The sequence below is a fragment of the Hippoglossus stenolepis genome, chromosome 3, assembly GCF_022539355.2.
Source record: "Hippoglossus stenolepis isolate QCI-W04-F060 chromosome 3, HSTE1.2, whole genome shotgun sequence".
NCBI classification, from domain to species: Eukaryota; Metazoa; Chordata; class Actinopteri; order Pleuronectiformes; family Pleuronectidae; genus Hippoglossus; species Hippoglossus stenolepis.
Genome location: NC_061485.1, coordinates 25,215,737 through 25,239,944, shown reverse-complemented (window position 1 = coordinate 25,239,944; position 24,208 = coordinate 25,215,737). Strand labels below are relative to the sequence as shown.

At 43.5% G+C, this 24,208-nt stretch overlaps 1 protein-coding gene across 1 annotated transcript; it reads left to right on the top strand.

The window, feature by feature from the left end:
• The first annotated feature begins 2,962 nt into the window (after positions 1-2,962).
• On the top strand, positions 2,963-21,223 carry rybpb (RING1 and YY1 binding protein b). The gene is made up of 5 exons (XM_035152416.2): positions 2,963-3,145; positions 3,791-3,916; positions 18,413-18,844; positions 18,935-19,033; positions 19,366-21,223. The coding sequence occupies exons 1-5, from the start codon at positions 3,120-3,122 to the stop codon at positions 19,613-19,615; spliced, it is 933 nt and encodes a 310-aa protein (XP_035008307.1). The 5' UTR covers positions 2,963-3,119; the 3' UTR covers positions 19,616-21,223.
• The last annotated feature ends 2,985 nt before the right edge of the window (positions 21,224-24,208 follow it).

The following is a 24,208-nucleotide window of genomic DNA, read 5'->3' as shown; positions in this document are numbered from 1 at the left end:
TCTTTACACAAAGAGCACACTGCTTCCTGTAGTGGCACTAGACGTACATAATTCACACAAGGACATGATTCCTATACTGGAATGTATATATCCTGTCACACTGCGATGATGATGTTTGATGGGAATATTGGCTACTGCTGTGGTCGAATCTGTGATTTTTGTACACACCGAACATTACTCAGTTTTTACACATTCATGCCCAGAAGCAGTACAACCTCAATCTTCTACTGTCAGAGGCCGAGCAGCCCTCTGGAGTTATTGCAATTCAAGGCTGCTACGTGCTTCAAACAAACTGCTGCTGACTGACGAAGGATGCAGTCAGATTGAGTCTGAAGAGTTTTTATGTTGTGGGTAAACAACAACCTGACAGTGACTCACTTTACTTGAGTCGACTGGAGTGATTTTTTTTTCAGCACAAACATGATTGGCACAACTGTCATCCTCCTTTGCATTATAAAGAGTCCTCAAAGTTGTTTCCGCACATCTCGCCCCTGATAAGTTTCTCCATCTTAATGTCATGCTGTTCAAACTCAGCTGCACACCTCTCATACATAATGAATGAGGGCTAACTGTTTGTCTTATGAAGTCGTCTGCGAGTAACGCAAGCTCCTTGCTCAAGGGTGCAGTTGATGAGGGGAGAATCCACTCCGCAAGTGCACGTCTCTCACCTCAGTAAAATGCCTCTTTTAATATGATCTTCATCCCTGTGGTATCAATAAATTAACCAGTCTGCAGATATTGTGGTCTCTCTGAAAAAAAAGAAAAAATACATGTAGCTCCAAGGACTCATCCCACCTATGAATATAAATGAACTCTATGCCATAACTCGCAAGTTAAAACAAAAAAAATCACAGTTTTCCCAGGAACTCATTACAGAAGCAGTGAGGCAGGGCTTAATGTTGTTTTGACTGAATTGTAGTTATCAGTAGGCCACCGTGATGAGGCTCAATTAGAGCAGCATGCTATGAGCTAAGCAGAGGTAATCACTGGGCGGAGGGCAGACTTATGTGGAGGCATGGATATTCACTCTGAACAGAAAAAAGCGAGGGATTCACAATAGGACCTGGAGCCGTGGAGAGCAGCTAATGAGCCTACATGATTCACGCTTGGTCTCCCCCACAGAGAGCCTTGTCCTGGGCAGAGCGGAGGCGCACAAGAGGTGCAGTTTTTGCTCCAACACATTCCACGACGCAGCCTGTCAGAGCCAGGAGGGTAAAGGGGGCGATTAAAAGTTTCTCTTGCAAATGCTGAGATGAATGAAAGCTTTTTTTCCTGCATCTTATTAGAATCTTGAATTAATCTGGACATTGTGGACGTGTTTATTTCATTAAACAGAGCAGGACAATGTGTCCTGCGCCAAGACTCCATCTTCCCCCATTCAACTTGATGTTGCAGAGAGCTCACAAGAAAACCTGCTTGTGGTTTTAAAGGGGTAATTTTGTTGAGAATAACTATTAACACTGCAGACAAGTGATGATCTGAGCAGATATACCTAATCCTCCATGCAAGAAAATTGCTGGACAAATTAAAAAGACTGTTGTTGGGTTTCTTTGTAATATTGTTAGGTCTCGACCTTACCATATAAAGTGCCTGGAGATAATTTTAAAACCACAACATAACAATATGTTGTGGTTTTAAAATTCAAATGAATTACTGAGTTAAGGTGTGAGAGGCATTGCTTAAATGATCTGCACTATCAGATCATTTAGTCGGTCCTGAGGTAGGACAGGTCGTTCACTAACAAGAAGGTCAGGGCTTCGATCCCAGTCTCCCCCTTTCCACATGCTGAAGGCAAGATACAGAACCCCAAATGCACTGTATGAGTGTGTTTGTATGAAGGGGAAAAAAGGACTGTAAAAGTGCTTCAAGTGGTCATCAGGTTCAACAAGTAGAAGATGGTGCAGAAATGTAACTGGTCCATCATGGATAACTGTATAACACCATAATAATTAAAAAGGTGCTATTATTATCCATAGATTAATAATAATAATTATTATGTCACTCATTTCACTGCGCCTTTCTAGAATGGTTGGAAGTTAAACCAAGATTAAAATCAGGTTAAGAGGCAAAGACACCTAACAGTACATCATATGTGAACACAAGAGGGACTAAAAGTAAGACCAGGGGTTAAAAAGTGATAAGTAAGGGACAGATAAGATTTTATGGTGACTGATCAAAGCAGATGTGTTTTTAGTTGGGATTTGAACAGTCCGGCTGGAGGATGTGAGGTGGCAGGGATGTCCAAAGGCTCTGCCACCCACAGTGCTGAGTTTTAATATGGGGACAGAGAGAAGAGCAGCTGAGGAAGAGCGCAGGGCACAGGAAGATGAAGAAGGTCCAACAGGTATGGGGAGCCAGGTTATGGAGGGCTGTATTTATATAGTGATTTTTAAGTCTTGATGAAAGTGCTTTACAGTGCTTCACCCATTCACACACACATTCATACAGCACATCTATGTGCAGCACCTTCTTTATCACATACACACAATTCAGGGTTGCCCATGGACACTTCGGCATGCAGAATGGGTGAGCATCCCAGTAGAACCTTGTGGTGTATTGTTTGTTGGGAGACTGGGATTGAATTGCTGAACCTTTGGTTAGTGGAAGATCCGCTCTACCCCCTGAGCCACAGTAGCATCTTGAAGAAGATGAATGAGGAGTGGTGTGATGTATTGATTTAAATCAGCTGGAATAGTGATCTTGTGTTTCTTCCAGATAAAGTTGAGAATCAAAAAGAGATTGTTTTTTATCAACAGATCTCCTCCTGCCTCAATATCTGATATTATTGTTTTAAACGTTATACAGATTAGCCACTTGTTGCCTGTAGGTGTGTGTGTGTGGGTCGAGGTGATGTCTCTGAAGAATCTCTGGTTTTATTCATTAAAAAAAAAAGCCACTAAATAAGCATCGAGACTTTTAAACCGAGGCGCGCTGTGATTGGGCGGCAGCGGGCCACGTGGGGCGGTGCAGTCAGTCGCTGTGCGGTGCCTGGAGCCAGCGCTGAGTGGAGCCTGTCTGCCAACAGCCTCAGCAGCGGCTCGATCTGGATCCTACTACACTCACTGACAATTAAACAGGAGGCCGCTTTTTCTTCTTATTCCCGAGGACCACTCTCCACCATGGGCGACAAGAAGAGCCCTACCAGGTAATGCGACCGCCTGCTGTCGATTTCGAGCCGTTCCGTGCGTCCTCGCGGCTCGATATTCGGATGCGTTTCTCCGCTTCACGGGGATCGTTTCTCCCTTTTTCAGTTGGTATGCCACAGCTAGCTAGAATAGTGCAGTCACTATGGCGGCTTCTCGCTCCCCTCGCAGCCCCAGTCACTTAACAGACAAAGGGATTTTTTTCGGCGGAGACGCCTGGCATTCCCCGGAACGCTCTTCCGTCTCCGAGAAGCCTTTCGGAGGGTCACTGTCGAAATGGACACGGTGTGATATCCGTTTCGTTAGCCGACATGCTAAGCGTCGATGCCGAAATTTTTAGCAACGCTCGCCTGCCTGCTAGCACGTAGCCTGGCGATACAATCGGACGGTGTGGATGGTCGTCCGCTCCTCCGCTGAGGAGGGGGACACATTCAAACCAAGGAGCTCCACGAACCGGGACTCGAACCCAATATTAATGACAACACCAGCATGCTTTGTGCAGGAGAGTAGCTTTTATATCGCACAACAGGTTACGTTGGTCACCGCCACCTTTCTTGTAAATTCGTGGAGAAACGTTCTTGGCATTTTGTTTAACTAACTTGACCTTAACGTCTGTGTCATTTATTTTATGATTTTTTTTTGCAAAGGCCAAAAAGACAAGCCAAACAGACCGCAGACGATGGATACTGGGACTGTAGCGTGTGCACCTTCAGGAACACCGCCGAGGCTTTTAAATGCAGCATCTGCGATGTGAGGAAGGGCACATCCACAAGGTAACGTAGCTCTCTCTCCAACCTCCAGCTCCCTCTCCCTTCTCTCTCTCTCTCTCTCTCTCTCTCTCTCTCCCCTCCAGTCTGAGCGCACCCCCCCTCCCCCCCTTGCTTGGCTGGCTGCAGCAGCGTTGCATCGCAATTTATGGGAATGACAACTTTGATCGACAGCTTATTTGTCTGCGAGCTAACAGGGACTTGTTGATTGACAAAAAAACACAAAAAACACACATCTTCTTCTGCCGTTGTCTGGATTAATCCACAGATTTCTTTTTTTTTTTTTTTGAAGCACTGCGTTGCCTCTGTGCATTGGTCTAGGTAGGCTGGCTGCTTCACTAGCCAGAGGGGGGTGAGGTGAGGTGGGCTGGGGGAGAGGGACCATACTTCATGATGGCTGTACAGCTACAGTGCATCAACAAGAGCTGCAGCGAGAGGCACTGGCTGCCTTCCTCTTTCTTTTCTTCCATGCAGTGAAACGAGGTGAATGCATGCATGGGCATTTCAGTTACCTGTAGGATTGTACAGGATTTTTTCCTACATATATTGGGCTGACAAGTAAGATTTATTGTGCCTGGAGCTGCTGCACGGTGAAGGAATGATTGTATTTCTTAGGGCAGGAAAAGTGGTTGTAAGCTGCATCAGAGACACCAACTCCACATGTTGTTTTTTTACATTTCTCTTGTGCTGTGTATTTTAAGCCAGTGTCATTTTATACCCAACCTGGTATGACTGTGTTTAGAGGAGGTTCACTAGTTTTTTTTCAAATGTAAAAAAATATATATACGTTTTTGTTAATACCTATGATTAACATATATTAGGCGATTATTATAATATAATAATTTTCCAAATTTAAATCAGCTACAAATTTGCTTTGTTCCTTGAAGTGAATTTTACTTTTTTTTGCTCTCAGAAAAAAGGACATCTTCAGGTTAATCATTTTGGCATTTATAGTAACAGGTGGCTCGTATGTTCCAGACATTTCCCCTGAGCTCAACTCAAAATGTTGTGATGTCACTCAAAGACAGCGTCTTATGGGAAACTGAGATGAAATCAGCATGTAACCTGAATATCATGACGGGATTCCCTTTCGGTTTAGGTGTATACTGACGCCTCCTCCTTCTGTTCTGGGGAAGGTGTTTGATGATAAGTTGTGTGTGTCACGGTGTGAGTTTGTTTTCTCACATCATCAGTTGTATGAAGAAGTGGAGACATAGATTAGTCATCTGTGGGTTTGTTGACAAGTTCCCTACACTCTAACCTTTCCAGCTGTGGTTTTACAATGAGTGGCTCGACTGACACCCATGGTGCACTGCAAAAACGGGGGAGAGCATACTTGGCGCTGCTGTACTGAGAATCCTAAAGATTCAGCTCAATCCTAATTGTGTGGCTCCCCTCCCCCTATGAGCTTTTCCCAGCAGCGTGTAGCTTAAGACCACAGCTGATGATGCAGGCTGAGCTCGCTGCGCGAAAGCAGGAAGCGGAGACAAGTGCGTCGTAGCCATCCTGCCACTGTGCTTTTGGCAACAGCCCAGTTGCCTGTATTTTGTAAATGGGAGCACATGACATCACTGGAGTGTTTGTTGCAAGTCACTATTTGATCTGAATTGTTAACCTTTGATTAATGCAATTTTATAGTTGTGGGGCTGCCTCTTATTCTAATGAGTACTAATTAGCTGTCTTTTCTTCACTGTGTGATGTGTTCCAGCAAAGCATGGGACAAAGCAACATGCTCTTAGCCAAACGATTCACACTCAAGGCGATGTGTGGATGTTCGCTGCTTTTTTCTGATGCTTTGCTTTAAATGTGTTTTTATGCACGAGGACATGTGTGTTCACTAATTAGAGTTCCTCACTGCTGATCAGAGTTGAAACACCTCTTTTGTCAATATTGTAGCCATGATTTGGTGCTACAGGAGAGATCGGTTTAGGTATTGGCTTGTGCAGACACTGTGACATGATTATATTGAAGGCATATTTGAAATAGCTTATTTTGGAAGGTGTAAATGTGTGGGAGCCAGTTCCACACGCTCCTCCCTCCGTTGCCAAATGTAGCTGTTTTTCTCCTGTGTCCTGGGACAAAGGTCAGCTAGTATTGGCTGTAGCAGCTGACTGTAGTAAGAAGAATGTTGATGTAGCAGAAGTTTAGGGCAAAAACATGATCAGTCACATATTCATGAATTGTGGAAAAGCTGTTGGTACAACAAGTTGCAGTAGTGATGTGACGACCTACATTAGTTGTCCCAGCGTGCCCCATGGCCATTCTGGGAACGATGGTGTCGTGTGCATTCATGAATATCAATAGATAATAAAATATATATTTAACTTAATGTTTAACATTTAGGTGAGTTAGTTAAATTACCTTTCCCTTGCTTCTATTTTTCTCTCCCCCTTTCTCTCTCCCTCTGGCAGACTGCTGCTAAATTGTATGTATCAGAAATACTGGGTTGCAGCCAGCAGACAGTAGCGCATTGATGTGGTTTCTAGCTGCACTTTTGAGTCATACAGGGTTAACCTACCTCACTTAAGTGAAATCTAAATCAGATGAATATTTCCATCCCCTTACGATCGATACATCCATAATTTACAGTCTGCTCGGGGTAATTGATCCTGCTCTTACCTGGTATTAGTCTGAGGTGATCCGGTCACAAGTGGCTCACCTCAGATCACTCAGGCCACTTTCTGCGGTGGCCTGGGTTGCATATGTCCACGCTCTTGTGGATGCAAATGTGTCCTGGGCCAAAGTGAAAGACCACCTACTCACCTGATGCCCTCTGCACAAGCTGAAGTATTTTCAAAAACGCCGGCTGGGATGCTGTGTATTATGAGCGTGCACCATATCTTGGGCGATGTGGTTTGCCTGAAAAATTCAAAGGAATAGATCAGGTCTTCATTGTTTCTACTTCTTATCATTTCTGGCAGACAGGCACAGGAAGTGCAGTGCTGCCACCTGCCTTTTAAAACACATTTGTTTTTGCAAACAGAAATTGTGAATTTATTTGCATATTGAACAGCACATGGTGACGCATACTAATGCCAGGTGTGAACTGACATACTAAGAGCTGTTCACTTGTTGTTGGATTATCCAAGGCCCTTATTAATGCCAGGTATGTACAGGACCGCTGAGATACTTGCTGTTTCCACCAGTGTTGGTTGAGAATATACAGTTAACACGAACCATGGTAATTTACAGATAACTGTTTACACTTGACAAGACTTGAATCACACCTGGTCCCCTACTAGCGGTAGGTAAGCTAGATAACTGTGGGTCATGACGTTTTGATTTGTGCTACTGGAGGCAAGAATATGTTAACGAGAGCTGTGGCATCAGCATGCGGAGAGAGGCCCCACTCTCCCCAGCCGAGTGCAGCCTAATGAACCTGTTGACCCAGTCCAGCTCAGTGATGTAACATGATACCCAAGTAGGCTAAATCTAGCTTCTGCCACTCTTGACTCTTAAACAAGAAAGCACTTTGCTTTTTGCACCTGACCTCGCAGTTATTCTACAAGTCCAAGTAGCCAAAGTGTTCAGCCTCTGCATTCAGTGCTGACTTCTTTGGTAATTAGAGAAGGGGTCGTATTGGCATCCCCTGTGAGGCACATGCTATCATATTTAAATGTTTCTGGCATCTGAACCTGATCAGTGTGTGAACGTGACACCTTGTTGCTGTACATCAGTTTGCTTTGTGGTGGTGTTTGGTATGCACCTCTGGCAGCCCGGGGCCCAGGGAGAAACCATTAGGAGCCCTCTAAAGTTGATTGATGGTGGGGATCACAGGAAGTCTTGAGGTACCTCAGTCTTTGACTGCTGCGCTGTTATCTGTGCACTGTTGCTCTGTTGTCAACCATTTCAAGTAGCTTCCATCTGTGCCCTATATAAAACAGAACAAATGGGTGTCTCTCACTTGTTCGCAAAATCCAGCGCTCTGACTTGAATGAATACATTTATATGGTCCAGACTGCTGCAGGCATACACACAACCAAAACAGTTACAACTGATATGCTGTGTATATAGCAGTATGATATACAGGGGTTATTTGTATAGGTTTTAAGAATAAGACAAGTAGAAAATGTTCTTAAAAGGTTTAAATCAGTTAAAAAATGTGAGGAGTGGAGAGGACTCTCATCCCTCTAGAAACTAACATTTCTCTCTATGGACACTTCATATTCACTTCAATTCACACGCCTGTGAGTAAAGCATGTGAATGAAACACTTTGCACCACGTTGAGAACAACAAGCATCAGTCAGATGTCAACAATGAAGTGAGCAATGCTCATAACAGATTTAGGATTATCATTCATAGAAGAGAAGACAATACTGCAACTTAACAGGAGTATCGCTCAGTAGAGTTAGAGCAAACACACTCACTTGATAGGAACACACAAGGAATTATGCACTTAATCTGTGACATAAACAAATTTGAAAGATCCAGCTTGTTATAAAGACACAAGGTATTCCTTGTGGGGGTCTTACTTTGTGCGAGGGCCACTGTAATATGCAAATGCACATAGGTATGTTGTCATTACATAATATTTGGATAGGATTCGCTAAAAGAAATGTTGTCGGTGTATTCTAGCATTACATTTAAGTAAATTAACACTTAAATGTTAACATAACGGTGTGGTAATGCGAGTGAATTCTGGATAAAGGAACAGCTAACAATGAGTAATTGGAAGAATGAATGCCTGTTAGCTAGCTAGACAGACATTTCCTCTTTTCATTACTGTTCGCAAATGTTCTGTATGTACTCAGGCCTCAAGAGCCTTTCTGGTGCGGGCAGATGCAAAGAAACCTCCCAGCAGGGTGCGTTTTGCAAGCACACTAAAGAACTTTCGCACACATGCGCTTCATCTCCACTGCTACAACTCCATCCCAGGAGAAACGCTGTGATCACTGTGGCAAACTTAAATAAGTCAACCATAGGCAGTTACTCACACTTGTCCATGACTCAGTGGATATTTACAGATGTTAATGTGCTTAAGTAAATGTGTTTTGCATTTAGTCTGTGGCTTTATAGTGAGACCATATGGGCAACTCATAAATCCCCAGATTATGAATGGTTGAAGCAGGATTGATAAGTAGAGTCAGAATGGATAGAATCTAAGGGACACTTAGCCATAAAGATGGGGTTAGTATTTGGGCCAAAAAAAGTTAAAGTGCATCTCTCGTTCTGTGTGTTTGTTAAGACTACAGAATTATTGGAAAGTGATTGCAGTGTGTGTGTGTGTGTGTGTGTGTCTCGTTGTGTGTGCCTTTTACAATGATGGAATAGAGTCATTATAATCCGTGGATTCTCCCACTGTCGCATTAAGGCAAATTGTCTTGGATAATGGAATTACATAAGAGGGACATGCTGGCGCTCAATTTTTATCTGCACTTCCTCGCCCACCCCTTGCCCCTACAGCAGCCCCTGCTCAGAGGAAACTGCTTTTGCTTATCCAGCATTATCAGCATCTGCACTAAAACCCTAAGCACGAGCGGTTAGCCCTAATCTTTACGTTAATTGCTGGATTTAAAAGTTCTTAATTACTTCATGGGATTTGGCAGAGTGTGAGTGATTAAATACAATAGCCAATTTGGCAATCTGACAAAACAAGAGAAATGTTTAGAGAGTTGTCGGGCTCCTCCCATTCAGGAAAAAGATGAGGCAAGCAAATGAGCGTGACAGAGAGGGAGAGAGAGAGAGAGAGAGGCATCTCTGAAAACTACAGGGAATAAAGCATATGAGGACAAGGAGGAAGGGAACGAGGCAGTTGTTAAGCATGCAGTCACAGCGAGCTGAGGAGTCGGAAGAGGGCAAAAGAGGACAAGGAAAGAAACAGAGTGGTGAAGCACGTGTGTGTGTGTGTGTGTGTGTGTGTGTGTGTGTGTGTGTGTGTGTGTGTGTGTGTGTGTGTGTGTGTGTGTGTGTGTGTGTGTGTGTGTGTGTGTGTGTGTGTGTGTGTGTGTGTGTGTTGAAGGAAGGGGGGCTATGGGTGGCTGTAAGGGGGATGTGCTCACTCAGCCAAGAGTCTCCAGGGGCTAAAGCAGAGCGAAGCACATCATTACCCAGGGAGGGGGTGACTGGACAGCCTCGTCTGTTTCTACCAGCACCACCATCCATGCATGGCAAAAGAACAGAAGCATTCAACGTGCCATTTGCTACAAATGAGAACCAGAATTTTCCTTGTAATTTCAAGCGTTTTCATGCTATTGATCCTCAGTCCAGTTTCAAATCTAGTTGGCCACGGTTAGTCTAAATGTTACTGAGAAGTTAACATCCAGAAAAACTTGCTTTGGTAAATTTGAATCTTGGCTACAGTTTTAGCTCTTAGGTTTCCCACTTGCTGTTTGATGGCTTTATGTTGTGCCCCTTGTGTAGAACATTGACTCTATATAAGGATGAATGATGCATCACCACTTTCCCTCACTGTACAAAATGGACCCAAAATAGTCTAGATGCAGATGCTGCCATATTGTTATAGTGACGTCATAGTGATCAGGAGGTGGAGCTTTGGTATTGAGGTCCGACCCATAGGACCAACCAGTTACATAGTAAGGCTGTGCGATATATAACCAAAATCCCATGTCCTGATATCACCTTTTTATTATTTCCAGATAATGATGCATATCACTATATAGTTCATTTATTCTAATGTCAGTTAATAGTTATATAGTAAGTTTTCAACAAATGAAAGGCACTTTTTCACATGTGGTTATTTTTCTTTCTTTAGAACCTTTATGAAATGTTTGCAATTTAAAAATATAACAATATGAAAGAATGGATTATGTTAATGTAAGAATTATAAATTAATACACTTTTTGGCTATAGTTGAAAACAAAATAAATATAGGCCTAAAATGCAAATATGTTCAAAAATATCAAAACCAAACATGTAATGCTGTAACAGTAGGACCCTGCCCCTTTTATAGTACAAGCTCATAATATAAATTATTGATTTCAATAGATGTTTTTGTGTAATAACAGCCCTATAACAGTGCTGCTGGATGATTTGTTGAATAAATTAAAACCAGGCCGAGTTTACACTAAATCAAATGGGCAGGAAAAATGAGTGGACAGCAGCACGACAGAGAGACTGTCTGCTTGACGGATAACTCATGCCCACCAGAGGCAAGCAGCAGGAGAGAGGGTGAAGAAGAGACCTACTTAAAGACGGCAGGATTTAAGAAAGGGGCGATGGTGGGAGGGGGATAATGTGCAGTTAGAAAGTGAAGACCTGAAGAATGATGGAAAGGCAATAGAGAGGAGGAAAACAAATGAGTGATACCGAGCAATGTCACACAGTGCTGCTGATGGAAGTAACTTATACGTGCTTAGTGCCTTTGCAGTGACTTCACTGTCAGTCTACCCCTATGCCAGGCAGTTCATAGCCTGAAAGCTCTGGCATGGAATGGGATGAGTTGGGAGTGTGAATATGAAATGTCTTTTACACATTTTCTCTATAAATTCCCCAAGTTCTTCTTGATCTGTCCCACTCAAATGTAGAGAAACTCGGGCTACATCCATACTACTACGTTTTTGTTTGAAAATGCATCAATTCTGCTACGGATATACATGGCACCCACACTACTCCGGAGTTTTAGAGCCTCATAAAAAAAGAGTAGGTTGCCCAGTATACATGAGTGGTCATGTCTTATGCATTTTCAGACATATTATTATGGACGGGGATTAAAACTTGCATAAAGCCGAAATGCTCATGGGGACAGAGAGCATATTAGTTTGAAAAGGTTGAAAAAGCACTTTTCAAACAACAACTCATTGGTATGGATGCAGCCTCAGATAGCCAGGCACTGTCAGGGGAAGCAGATAAACACACTCCTGGCAGCCGTCGTGGCGTATAAGGTTCACAGTTGTTGCTGAAAAGTTCAGATATTTCTCTTCAGTTTTCCCCGAATTTCCCTCACTCTCTCTTGTAATATGTTTTTTGGATTCATGATCCAACAACATCGATTAATAACTAAATACATGTGATTGTTTTGGTAAGCAACAGAGACGAGCAGACACACACTCCTGCAGACAGGAGAGAAGTTCTTCCACAGATTATGACACAACGTAGTGTCTTAACTTCATTGTTGCAGGAAAACAAAGCCTCTTTTATTCATGAACATAAAAATGAATTCAGCTGGTTTTTGTAATGATCGGCTCTACATGTGATCGATTTAGAAAAGAGCAGAGGCGCAGAATCTCTTGTTGGTTGACGCTGAGTATTGCACATCAATGCAGTGGCACTGCCAGCAGGGCCACCTGGACACTGTGATGGCTATAATCAGAGTTTTTTTACCACACATCCTTAGTGTATTGGGGCCAGACTGCCGCTGCTGCTAAAAAATCCAGGGAAACGCTGAGTACCTATAGAAATTTGATGGAGACATTGTAGGAGATCCAAAGACCCCCACAAGGAGGGTAAGGAGAAGTGGTTAGAGGGGGGAGAAGTGACAGTAACATTAAGCCCTCAAAGTCCTGACTGGAAGGGAGGGATGAAAGAATGAATGCTTAATGCCTCTGGTGGGCAGTGGGAATGAATTGAGGAGCACTATAGCCCCAGGCTGCTCTTCGGGTGTTATCCTCATTCAACCTCCCTAAGACACTCACTCACACAGATTGCTTTACCCATGGATGGCTAGAGGTGACAACACCACTTCAGTCACGTCAGGCTCACATGATCAACAATGTTCCCACAGGGAATGTGCAGTCACTCCTCAGTTTATTAGGAACACCTTGCTTACACCAATGCAGTCTAATACAACAGGCCTCCAAATATGTGAACAGCTGTGTTAATGAGGTTTTGATTCAGCTGATTGTTTTAAAGGCTGCAGTTTATGATGATGTTGAAGTGGATTGCATTGTACAAAGAGGTGGGTCACTAATTACCCTAGTAAATAGTAGGAACGCCTGTCTACATAACAGTGCAGTTCAACAGGACCACAAACTGCATCCTCCATAATGATTATTCAGTTGTAAATGGTATATATTTATATAGCAGAAGTAGTATTAGCTGGGTGTTTCTAATAAATACAAAATGCAAGTCCTGTAGTCTATTAAGCTGTTGACGTGATCTGAAAATTGGGTCCGGACATTTTCCAGACTTTGCATTTCACATATGAAGAACGCAGCAGAAGATTATCCAGGTCAGAAGTTTTCACAACAACACAGACATTTTCCAGCATTCAGGCCAGGGGTGGTGGCTGCGGAGAGCATGCAGAAGGCAGCACAAAATATAAATATTCAGCTGCAGAAATCAGTGTTTTTATGTATAGCACATCCACACCAGTGTCTGTTCTTATTACCAGGAGCTCTAGAATTTCCTTGTCTTTCTAAGTTGACATCTTCGTCTGTGTCTTCTACGTGCATGTCTCCTCTTTTTCTGAGATATTTTTATTCCTCCACATTTACGTCTGCTGCATCTCACAAACATCCTCACAACTACTCGCGCTTTGTGAATTTTCTCGACATTGTCCTGCTGTATTCTCTCATGGGCTCACTTGGACATTTTCTGGAAATTTTACTAGGGGGGGGGGCAGGAAAAGTTATGGAAAATATCTGGAGTATCTGACTCAAACATTTGCATTCTCACATTACAATTTCACAGCACCTCTGGAAATTTCCAAAATTCATTGCATATCTGAAAGTAGCTTTATGGATGTTAAGGTGTTGAAATTTGGCCACTGTGTAATAAAGTAGTGACAACATGGTATTACTAGCATTTGACAAGAAAAGATTATGTTGGCACAGTATCTTGCGTTGAAACAATGCTGAGATCTTCAACGTTAGATTTTGCTGTTGGCAGCCTCGCTCTTCTGCTGTATGAGCCTGAACACCTTGTATCACCGGTAACACTGACTACCATGGCAACTTAATAGTCTATGAGGTATTAAATTTGCCAACTAGGGATGCATGATATATATCGGCCCGATAATGGGAATTTTATATTATTATTTAATTATTTACCCGTAGGTGTGCATAAACTTAAGGCTATGAACTTCTTTTTAAGAAACGTGAAATTATCGGTATCGGCCGGAAATATCCATATCCTGCATCCCTATTGCCACCTGTTAATTTTCACATCCCAATGAAAAGTAAAAAATAGGTCTGTTCATGTACACTGAACTGTGTCAGGCAGGGGCTGTGTAGTGCTCTTCTCAGACATGCTTTGTCATTCAGCATTTAACAATACAACAATAGACCATACATCTGTATGTATGAATGCCTCTGCATGGACTGCCTCTGGTCAACAAACCAGAGGCAGTCCATGCAGGCAGCTCTGGTCTCTGCTCCATCAACCCCCATACTTGTTGTCAGGGAGGGGTGGCAGATATCACATGTTTCTACATAATAGTAAGGGTGTAAAACAAGTGTGCACATAGATCATCAGTTACATGGTTGACAGCGTTTCATAGAGGGGCGTCATGATCAAACATTAGCCCTGTGGCATTTTCACATGTTGAATCTGAGGGATGTGCTCAAAGCAGAGGTTGTGATGGAGGTCACAGCAGGTCACTGGCGACGCACGTGAATAGCGGATTCATGTTTCCCAACAGCGCTTTATGTCACTGAGCACAAGGAGCCCACGTTCATACTGTGTTATATACAGAGTCTAAATGAGCGAGTGGGTGATGGTAATAGCTGGAGCTCTTCAGTGGCTCTCTCTCCTCTCTCCTCTCTCCTCTTCCCTCTCTCCTCTTCCCTCAGCTGTTTGTCATTGCATTCCCTCAGCCTGGCAGGAAATAATTGCTTGTCCTCCACACAGTGCTTCACATAAAAGAGCTGTGTTAATGAGGGCTTTCCTGCACCCCTCTCTCTCTCTCTCCCTCTCTCTACCACACCCTCCATCACTCACTCATTCTCTTTATTGCTCTGTATCTCCATGAAGTGTTCAACCTCATTGTTTTTGGTTGTCTGTAGACATGGTTCAGTCTGAAGCAGCAGCTTCTTGGTGATAGCGGCATCAACAAGCTTTTCCTGGCTGGAGAAGCAGAGCACCAGCTGGGCGGAGGTGTGTCTGTTCCTGGATGGTTCAGGCAGAGCAGAGCAGTCTAACTATGGGTGTCAGTCTGACTGAATTAGGAGCTTTTAAGCATGATGATAGTTATTTCTGGGCATCCTGTGGAGGGAGTCTCCGAACCCCTCCTGCCTCTAGAAGGTGGAATTGAGGGGCAAGCATAGGGGGAGCTGTCAATCACGGCCTATTGTTGCGCACAGAGGAGGTAATATGCTGTAAGCCCTCACAGTGGGAAATGATTCAACAGAAGGCTTTATACACTTGACACACACACATGCACACACACATTCCCCGGTAATATATTGGCAGCAGTTGGAGGTTGGAGCAGCTTTTCGCAATTGGACCCAGGGGTTCACTCCTGGTCCTGCTCCCAGTGTCATTTCCAGTACCTGTTTGTAAATACACTAGATTGCTCCTGTTTGATTTGGGTGTTTGCACAATATTATTAATTTGTAATCAATTTAAACAATGTTTTAGTAATTGGTATATTGTATGCTTAACAATGTGCAGATTATTTTAATATGAGCTATAATTAATTTTATATCTTAGGTTTATTATTTTCAGGACTGGGGAGACTTTTGCCAGCTGTTTAGGGCCACCACGGTTTAATCAGTGGTGGCGTGTACACACACACACACACACACACACACACACACACGGTGTCATGCTGTCTCCATGCATGTTAATGGGCCTCAGAGCAGTGCTGTGCAAAGCCATGATGTTTGGTCAGTAAATAAATAATTGGGCAAAGCCAGTATTGGCTCTATCATGCCAGCAGCACCTCATGGCTGACTTACTGCTGGCACTGAATCACAGTTAAACTACCAGGGCTGCTTCTGACACCATGGCCACTTCTTCTGCTGCCGCTGACACAAATCTCAGGCTCTGACCAGGGCCCCAGCTCTGCAGCAGGCAGAGGAGGTGTGGATCTTTTCCATCAGTCAATCACTTCTTCACCGCCTCCTTGGCTAATAGCTATCACTGCCAAAAAAAAGATTTCTGGTCTCTCTGAATGCCGTATGTGTTCAGAATCTGTTTGCTCATGACTGTGGGTTAGAGACACAAATATTTTTTCTTGATGGGTTTATGTGGGTGAGCACATGTCATTATTGTAGCTTTGATCACTGGTATTTTTCTCATGTAGCTCAAACTGCTCACCCAAAACTCTCTGGAATTCTTTGTCACAGTGCTTCAGTTGCATGTTGACAGTTTCCCACAAGATGTTGAGTGGATCAGGAACAGGAATGGTACACCAGGGACCTGCTGGATTCCCATGGGGTGGACTGTATTGGCAGAAGGACAGCACATGGAAATCCTTGGCTAATAACTTTATGAGTTTGGAAGAATTTAAATTGATATCAGCCAACCTTTTATAAAATATCTTTGCTCGTGATCCACACACTGGGGAAGTGCAATTGTGACAACAGCAGACAGGTCAGATTGAGGTAGACATGAGAATTTAAAAAAGGCAATAGAATAAAAATACAAAATTTAATAGAAAAAGTCTGATGTGTATATGGTGAACAGCAAAGGAGAGAGCACTGTTGTTCCCTGTGGAACTCAGCCGGGGAACTAATTACTCTAGATTGAAATGGAATTGGGATCAAATTGATGGGAACGGGCAATTATGACGCTAAGTTGGGATGGGAGGAAAATTTCGCTCCCACATCACCCGCTTAATTCTCACTTTCTTCCATGCCCCAGAAGGTGCCAAACACAAGGGCAGCAGGTAGAAATATCCCAAGGCTCCAGAGAACCATGACCGCTAATGGATACTGCATCAACAGTCCGGGGCTCATTGCATTTGCCACAGCTGGTCTATTGATTGGAATGTAGTGCAAGCATTAGGACATGATGCTCTATTATGCCCCGATTGATTGCTCTCTGATCGGCTGTGCGACCCAACCCCCTCCTCAAGGACAGCTTCTCTCAGTCTGTAATAGGCTGCTGCAGGAGGACACTGAATGAGTGATGGAGCAGCACAGAAAGTTGTAAAAGAATTATACTGAAAACCGGAGAGAAAATGTTAGTTTTAAAGTGCGTGGTTACTAAAAGATAGAGAGACTGGAGAGTGAGCTCTGAAAGACTTGAGAGGATTTAAGTGCAGAGGCAAGAAAACCAATCTCCATAGCAAGTCACTGATATCTACATCATCAGTCTGACACAGCTTTGAGCCTCGACAGTGTTTGCCACACGCATTCGATTTTAAACTCTACTCTATAGTGGCCCATTCGTACGGCAAAAAGCCAAAAAGATTAATTTTCTCTTGTAGAGCTTCATTTTTCAGCAGTGAACACTTGTTTATCTGGCCTGAAGCTCAGACTGTCAGTTTCTACAAGTTTCATAACTCTCTACTTGACCACAGGCCTCATAAAGCAGTCCTCGGGATCAAGAGCCCTTTACTTCACTGGTGGGATATCACTAAATATCCTCCTGCCAAAACTGGAATTGGTTTTGGAAGGATTGAGTTATGCTCAGCTAGCGAGTATAACTTGTTGGGTTCCTGTTGAAAGGCCTCCTGAGTGGCCATCGAGCCGTGCCAGGCTGTGTGCTTGCACGCTAATCTTTTCAAGTGTGTGTCTGTGTGTGTGTGTGAGCACACTTGTGGTGTAGTCCTCACCATGCTTGCCCAGCACTGGCCTGTGATCATCCATGTTGCTGGCTACAGTTAGGTCTCGTCTGAGTCTGTGGAAGACTGCAGTCATCCTTCTCTCTCTCCCCGAGGTCCTCAGTTTCCCTCCCAGATGCTGCCAGCTGGTGTCCATTATACTGTAGGTGTGTGTGCGTGTGTTTATGCTCAGGTGGTTCGACTTTGATTTAGCATTTTGCCTCGAAACTTCAGGCCCTGTTCATCTGCACAGCGGATAGAGCAGGATGCTGCTCTTGCTTGCATGTCTGCCTCAGTTCAGGGGTGACAGACCATAGAAAAGGATAGATTTATGTGAACTGCCAGTTTTAGGAAATCCGTGGGATTCTTTTAAAAGTTTCATGTGACATTAATCTTCCTGGCATTTATTGTCATTGCTGAGTAAGACGGATCAAACTCAAAAGAGGTTATGGTGTGTGTTTGTTGGTGTATGTGTTTGAAAATGAGTAAATTAGTCAAACAGGGGAGACGGAATGGCTCTGTGGTTTCTAGTGAGCTCAGTGTGTGGAGCAGCTTCACCATGTCAACCTGAATCTCAGTCTGTGACGAATGGGGCCAACCCTGCAGTAATCAGATTAGAGGACCTAAGTGACGTGCTGCAAATGTCCCACCTTGTGATCCTGTGCATTCATTTTATTACAGCAGTGAACTAATGAGATTAGCCCTCAAAACAGAGCTGCTCCATCAGGAAGCGTCCACATAAAGCTACCTCAGCAGCAGCTGGGCGCAGCCCTCCTCTAGGTTCAGTCGCCTCTCTTTGTCAGCCGCTGTTTAACCGTGTCACTACGTCGCCACTGTCACCTCGCAGCTCTGCTATGAGGCTAATCCATGTTTGTGCCTTGGATTCCCTCCACAGGAAACCCCGGATCAACTCCCAGCTGGTTGCCCAGCAGGTGGCTCAGCAATACCCGATGCCTCCCCCACCCAAGAAGGAGCGAAGGGAGAGGAGCGAGCGCACAGAGAAGGAGCGCCCAGACGGAGAAGGCGAGCGTGCCAATGGCGAGGGGCGTCCGGAGGGCGAGCGTCCAGAGGGCGGGCGTCCGGAGGGCGAGCATGCCATTGGCGAGGGGCGTCCGGAGTGTGAGCGTCCAGAAGGCGAGCGTGCCAATGGCGAGGGGCGCCCGGAGAGCGAGCGTCCGGAGAGCGAGCGTCCAGAGAGCATGAGGCCAGAGGGAGACACCCCTGAGAAGGACAAGAGCGACATGGAACAGCCAATCAAAGACAAACCCGACAGAGAGAAGGACATCATCCCGGCCATTACAAAGAAGCCCAACAGCAAAAAGACCAGGTCAGCGGAAATGTCAAACTTACCTCCATCTGGATCTTGTCCCTTGTGTTGGTTTTGTCCTCACCTGTTGTGTATGTTGTTTTCTTCCAGACCCAAATCAGACAACCACCAGAGCCCACCCAGTGACAAACACAGCATACAGTCTGGAAAATCAGCAACCAAGACCAACAAGAACTCTCACATTTCCAGGTGTGTAGCAGCATTTCTCACAGAACACACACTTTCACATCTATGGCTTCTCAGCACCTCTGTTCAGAGAAACTCATATAGCACCAGGCTGGTGGGAAACCTCAAATGATTCACAAATGATCTTTTACACTAAACACCCACTCTCACTTTATATACACTTGTTCTGACTGTTCATGTGTCACACAATGAATTTAGCAATTTAGTGTAACCACCCCCACAGTGCTGGCAGCCTCTGTCTTGTTGTTGCTGAAACACACACATATTGTGGTTGGCCTTTTTGGTCATTCATTTTTGTTCTTTTCTTTTTCTCTCTTCTTCTGTCTGCCCCTCAGACCCAAACTGAAGAACATCGACCGGAGCACCGCCCAGCAGTTGGCCATTACCGTAGGGAATGTGACGGTCATTATAACAGACTTTAAGGAGAAGACCCGCTCCTCCTCCACGTCCTCATCCACCATCACGTCCAGCGCGGGCTCTGAACAGCAGCACCAGAGCTCCGGCTCCGAGAGCATGGACAAGGGCTCGTCACGCGCCTCTACGCCTAAAGGGGATCTCTCTGTGGGGCATGACGAGTCGTTCTGAGGGTCCCGCCTCATTCCTTCCCCACAGTCTTCACCCTGCGCCACTACCCCTTTTCCCCCCACGTTTTGGACACTATGGATCCCATAGGGGGAGAGATTTCACCTTTTCCCATTGCTGCCCTGCCTCCATTCCATGAGCCACCCCTGGATGCAGAGAGGATCTGGTTGCCTGAGAGGAACAGTGCGATGCTTCTGTCAGGGAAAACAAACGCCCTGCTTGGAGGACTTCCCTCGTGGTTACAACCGTGGCACAGGCGAGGAGAGTTGCTCTACAAAGAGTAATGCCCCCATCCCAAACGCCCCCTGCGGTAGCATCCAGACACTTGTATGTATTGTTTTATATTTGTACGTGGATGTGAGGCCAAGTCGACTTTTTTTTTGTTTTTGTAAAGAAGAATTCTTCGCTGGGCACAATAACCACCATCATTTTAATAACTTTAAACTATTATTACCCTTATTTATTACCTGTTGCACCTGTATACTTTGATATTCTCCTTTTTATGTTGATGCTTTGCTGTGTAGCTCTGCCGATCGATCGTTCCTCTGGTGTTTTTCTTACAGTTTGAAAATGATAGGACATGACTCGAGTCACAGACAGACACACATACATACATACACACACACACACACACACACAAACACACACACTGGTGCTAGATACACTGTGAAGCGGTTTTGCAGATCTGGGATTGCCCATTCACTCAATGTGACAAAGTGCTGATGAATCAAATTCTCATTCACTTTTCTCTACAACACTGTCTCACTCTGAACACTGTCTGGACCTCCATCAGGTCCGTCTGCTTGTTCTGTACAGGTCAATGTGCGTCAGAAGAAAACCACCTGACGTTTTCAACTAGACTGTCTATGATTTAGTATGCTATAGCAGATCTCTTATACAGTATCTTATGTCCTTAACTGTACAGTGTAGGCTGTTGTGTAAAACACTAAAAGCTGTTGATATTTTTCTGCATCCCATACTTACATATTGAGTTTCCTGGCAGAAGGTAGAGCTATTCTCTCATCTCTTGAGCCAGACGGTTTTATTCTGTTGTGACTGAAGGAGGGTTCCGCGTAGTTCCACTTGGTCAAACCATATTGAACTGTAAAAACAGACCTGTTGTGTCAAGCTGTTGTGAATCGAGTTCATTTATTTTGTTGGTGGTCCTGAAGACAACTTTGAATCTTCACTTTTTCAACCTGATAAATCCCACAAAACAAGTACAAAGACACAAACAAGTTACAAAGATTGACAATTCAATTGACTTGTGTTTATTTTTTTATTAATTTAAGACTCCTGTCATTGAAGGCAAAAAATAATATTGCAGTAGTTAATAAAACTTAATTGCTCTTTTCAATTTTTAGAACAGCAAGGCTTATTTAAGGGTTTTAATTCACTTCCACATTAGCTGATACTAGACCAACATAATTTTCTTTAACTGTATGAAATTGTATAAAGAATAAATGTGTATATGATATCTTAGTTTTATTTATTGAAGGACCAAAGGAATTTCATAATGACATGATACATAGACAGATGAATAACAATTTGAAATGCAATTATCTAATGTGTGAGATGAATAACAGTTTAAATAAAGACTAATATAATCCATGTAAATGGTGTTCTTATTGTCCACTTGTCTCTGTGCGCGGCTAAATCTGGGCAGAGAAGGGTCAGAGCAGAGTTAAAGAAACCTCTGGGCTCTGCTCTCAGTGGTGGCCGTGGCCTCGTCGTGCAGGTGATGTGGAGCAGACTGAGTGTGTGTGAGTGGGTGGGAAGATGAGAGGTCTGGTGCCGCTGAGTTGAAGCCTCAGCAAATCTCCTCTTCACTCTGCTGGACCACCACAGCACATGTCGCCGCCCCTGAATAACACAGGCTCCCAGAGCATCAAAAACCAGGTTAGTTGAGGAAAATGCATCCCAGAAAACTCCTGAGCGACAGGATTTGATCTGTGTTGACATTAGAAATACAGCCCTGCAGGTTCACACGTATGGATGATAATCACCTGTGTTGTAAGGAATGTCCAGGAGATGTCTGTTCATAACTTTTGTTCTGCTCTTAAACTGAAGGTTATCTTTGTAATTATGTACTTTATTGCCTACAAATATGGAATCAGTGTTCAAAGTGAGGAAAAGCAATGTGAATAGAAGTAAAAAAAAAAAAAAAAAGTGGGACCTCTGAGTCAAAAGGGGAAAATGTTCTGTCTGAGTTTTAATGAGAATAAAACCCTGCTTTGTGATGCAATCTGTCAGAAATGGGCCTGAGAAGCCATCTCTTCACCTGCCTTATCTGCAACCGTTCACTTGACTGAGTACTCCAACAGGAAGGATTCATTGTTAAATTATTGATAAATGGCCATTTGCTGAGTATATGAATTATTGCTTGTAAATAGAATTCTAAAAAGGTGCAAAAGCAAACACTATGAATAATGGCATCAGAGCTGAAGTCTTTTGTTCCTGTTTCCTTTCCGCGCAAGCAGTTCTGTTCTTGTGTGCGACCAGTAACCTTAATTTACTGTGTAAAGATGGTTACATTTTTTAGCTTTGTTTGTCAGAGACCCAAATATAGAATGCTTGTTTTAATGACTGTATAACCTTAACCGTGAATTTCCAATTAAGTGTATTATACAAACTCATTTCTTCCTATAACAATGTCTTGTACAATGCTTTTAAAGTTATTGCTCGGTTTAAAATAAAAATGGGGGAAAAAATGTAGGGACAGTACAATAATCCATTCTTTGTTTAATCCAGTTTTACTTTTGTTTTACTTATAGCTGATGTGTCATTGTTTCCCCTTGTGAAATGGTCACATTATGTTCCTGGTGTGGAAATGTATGCAGCATTTTCAGCAGATCACAGCTCCTTGTCTAGCTTATAATGTTAAAATACTACATGTTTCTGGCATGTGCACGACTTTGCGCTTATAGGCTAACCTGATCATTTTCCTCTGCTTCAAATAGAAATGTCTATTTATGAATTTTGCTTGTAGTTTTTCACAAATAAAATTGTTAAAGTTACCTATTTCCTGGCTGCTGTGTGTCCTTCATTGATGCCGTTTGTTCACATGCACACATGTACTTTGCAAACAGGAAGTGTGTATGTATCTGGAGATGGCAGAGTATTGATTGAGATGTCCCAGGGAGAGTGTGTGTTTGTAGGAGAGGAAGCCTCCACAGTGCAGCGACACATGACATGAGGGAGCCCTCACACTGACAACAGCTCTCAATCATGTCTCCCTCCAGGGGCTGGTTAGCAGCCCACTAATGCGCTGCCTAGAAGCTCCGACGGATGACTGCAGTCTTCTGTTGTCACTAATATTCCATGCAGATATGAAAGTAAGCAGAAGAGAATAGTTCATGTTTTAAGTGTAGAATCACTGCAGTCATGATCTTATCCTCGAAGTCAGCATGGCTGATTCCATTTCTCTCCGGTTGATGCATTAATACGCTCCATCCTCTTGTACCGAAGAACAGCTCTGTGGCTTCATCTTTTAAAGGTTGTCATTGCAAAATGAATATAGGTGGGGGTTTTTTCTCCAGTTGAATATCATCAATGAATATTTCAAAATAAGTCAGGTGGATTCGGACTGTCACAGTATATGACTTGGTCCTGGGTACATTCCCTGCACTACGAACTTGTGTGGAGTTTGACTGATGTGGGTTTTTAGCAGATGGCGAACGTTTATTGATAGAAGTGAAGCATCCAATGTTTTCAATCAAGACCCTATGAAGCAAATCCCAATTTGTCTCATAGGGCTTAACAATGTGTGACATCCTCTGTCCTCAAGTAAGTAAGGAAAAACTACCAAAAAATACCCTTTTAGCAGGTGAAAAAAATGTAGAAACCTCAGAGAGAGCCTGTATAAGGAACTAATAGTCATTATATCTCAACCCCCTTCATATGGGATAACTCCTCTAAGGCTCATGCCCTATGTTGCCATGTGAAAGAAAGTTGGCATGACTCCTGCTGCATGTCCTCCCCCATTTTCTTTTCTCCGCAGTTCACACTTACTGTCCTGTCAATAAAGTTGAAATGCCTGAAACACAATATATATATATGTATTAAAAAAAGGAAAGTGTAAAAAATATTGCTGGCTCCGCCCATTTATCTGGATCCATTTCGACATTTAATGGGTTATTCCTGCGCCATTCCCCACTTTTCTTCTTTCAGTACATTAGTGAGCTGCTTTTGGATTTTAGTTTCATAATTTAATAAACATATTTTAAAATATAATAAAGGCAGCAGTTCTTCAGCCAGAGCAGGGTATATTGGTCTTCTCTCTGCCCATGGCTACACATCCCCAGATATCCTTGAGATCTGATACTTAACCTGCACCTGCTTCGGGGCCTGCAAAGAGGGAGCACAGAGATCTTCCCCTTGAGGGATAAATGTAACTGTATCATAAGAAGAAAATTGCTTTTGGGTCACTAACCAAGTAACAAGGACAAAAATCTACCGTATAAGGTGCATTTCAGTCTTTTTCAAATATTGTGAGAGCACAACTGAACAGAGCAGGTGGGTGAGTAATAAATCTTTGGTGTATTCTTTGGAAAGCTATGAATGACTCCGGCCCCAGGGGTGATTTTAGGAACTTTT